Below are 2500 nucleotides of genomic sequence, written 5' to 3' on the forward strand. Positions count from 1 at the left end.
ACTGAAGTTGATGTAATGGACTGGCCCATACTTCGAGACTGTTGGCATTGTGCCAAAATTTGAAATTATTGTTTAGGTGGTACTTAAGGTGGTGAGCTGGCGGAATCATTACCACGCCAAACAATATGCTTAGCTGCATTTTGTCCGTCTTTACGTTCTGAGGTTCTGAGTTCAAATTCTGCCGAGCTCGACTTTCTCTTTCATCCTTTCAGTGGGGTCGATGTAATTGACTTACTCCTCCCTGGAATTGCTAGCCTTGTTCAAATATCTGGAATCATTATTTAGGTTGTGTTTTAAATGCCTTAATTCGGTGGGTCAATTCCTAATAGAGTCGTAGGGGAACTATCGTGAACTGGGTATTTTTAAGCCTAGCAGAGTCCAACCTCTCTAGAACTGATTTCTTTCAGAGAGAGAGACGGAGGGAGAAAGAGAAAGAGAGAGAGAGAGAGAGAGAGAGAGGAAAGAAGAGAGAGAGAGAGAGAGAGAGAGAGAGAGAGAGAGAGAGAGAGAGAGAGGAATTAGAGTCAGTATTGAATTGGTACTTCGAATCTGAAAGGATGAAAGCAAAGTTGACTTCGACGAGATTGGAATTGAAAACGAAAAGAGTAGGAACGAATGCTGCATTGGCATTCTATCCGACGTTATACTGACACTGTTGGTTCGCCACGTTTGTGTTTAAAAGAGAATTTAGCAAAATCGTTCTATTATAAGACTGTGAAAGTATTTTAATTCAAGAATGAACACTTTAAAACGAGTTGCGCTTGTTTCAGGCAGGGTGGTTTAATAGTTTTAGTGTAAGTACGTGGGCTTTAATGCTCGAAAAATACCTGGACTCCAGTTTTAGTTTTGTTTTCCAGCGAACTGAAATCACACACAATAAAGGCCAACAGGTATGTAGACATCTTTGATGTGATGTTATAAACGTCAGCGATAAAATCGTTGTCTCTGAAAAAACAAAAAACAAAAAAAAAAACAATTAAGAATACTTTTAACATTCAGAAGTGAAACTTGATATCGTACTGCATTTATAATAGCGTGCACAACCAGCCTGGAACACACTCACTCATATGTATTTTACATACTCATGCACGAACATACAGAAAGGAGTGAGTGAGAGAGAGAGAGAGAGAGAGAGAGAGAGAGAGAGAGAGAGAGAGAGAAAAAGTAGGGAGAGAGAGGAAGGGAGTGAAAGGGAAACTAGTTGTGCGCAGAAACTAAGATGATCAGATCAAAATTATATCAGATTACCTACATTCTCACATTTTCTATAACCGTATTCTCTCTGTGTCTCTGTCTCTTCGTGTCTCTTTCTCTATCGTTCACTCCCTCACTCACTCCCTCCCTCACTCTCTCACTCACTCACTCTGTACACACACACACATGTTTATGTATTTTATGGGTTTTTTTATAAGTATAACGATACTAATCGCTATCTGTTAGAACTCAGTATACTTGCGCTTTTAGAGCAAAGTGCCTGGAGAATTCAAAACGTAATATCAGTTTATGTATGACAAAAGAAGAGGAGTTATATAACCACCTTGTTTTCAGTATAATATGTATAAATCACACGTAAACAAGGATGACAGCTAATTTTAATGAAGTTTTATTCTTAATGAATAATTTTTTTTTAATATTTGTGACTATCTTTCGGGGTATGGTAAATCCATTATGGTGAAAGTATTATATATTAGCTACATAGGAACTGAAAATTATTCGATTGTGTTGACATTGATAAGTCCCTTTGGGGATCGTTGGGGCGCTGCAGCCATGCAGAGTATCTTGGACGAGAAAGCCTAGTGGAGCCCATCCTTCTCCAGGCTAGACTCATTTCTACAGATTGGAGCAACGTGAAATGAATTGTTTTGCTCAAGAACACAACGGATCGCCCGGTCCAGGGATCAAAACCACAATCTTACGGGCATGAATCCAACACCCTAACTATAAACAACGTGCCTCCACTAGTAGTACTCATTTCTACAGCTGAGTGGACTGGGGCAACGTCCGGTTCAGGAATCGAGACCACAATCTTACGATCATGAGCCCCACAGCCTAACCACTAAGCCACGCGAGTAAATTCAGCCACTCCAATCTTTTGATAAGGTCACAACACGATGTATTTGAGAATATGTTTGCATATATTTTATCACGCTGCTTCCGCACACCAATCTTTTCAATAAACACTAACGTAAAACTCGGGTAAAAAGCATTCAGACAAAAAGTATACTTATCACAATTTTCGCGTTTCTTCCTTCTCTCACACATGCGCACGCGTCATGCAGGAATTTTGCATGTATTTTGATAAAAATCAACTCTACTTCCCCTTCCCACAAGTATGCATATACATATATAAAGCTATAAATACATCATTAACATATATATAAATATAATAATAATAATAATAATGATAATAATAATAATAATAATAATAATAATAATAATAATAATAATAATAATAATAATAATAATAGTATATATATATATATATATAATATATATTACA

General features: G+C 37.4%; 1 protein-coding gene across 1 annotated transcript in view; it reads right to left on the reverse strand.

Moving 5' to 3' along the window:
• LOC106875600 (uncharacterized) overlaps window positions 1-2500 on the reverse strand; it is a 281932-nt gene that overhangs the window by 129018 nt on the left and 150414 nt on the right. The window contains exon 4 of the mRNA XM_089365916.1: window positions 828-945. Within this exon, the coding sequence (XP_089222042.1) occupies window positions 828-945 (118 nt within the window). The remainder of the gene's footprint in view (window positions 1-827; window positions 946-2500) is intronic.

The sequence above is a fragment of the Octopus bimaculoides genome, chromosome 18, assembly GCF_046866305.1.
Source record: "Octopus bimaculoides isolate indiv1 chromosome 18, ASM4686630v1, whole genome shotgun sequence".
NCBI classification, from domain to species: domain Eukaryota; kingdom Metazoa; phylum Mollusca; class Cephalopoda; order Octopoda; family Octopodidae; genus Octopus; species Octopus bimaculoides.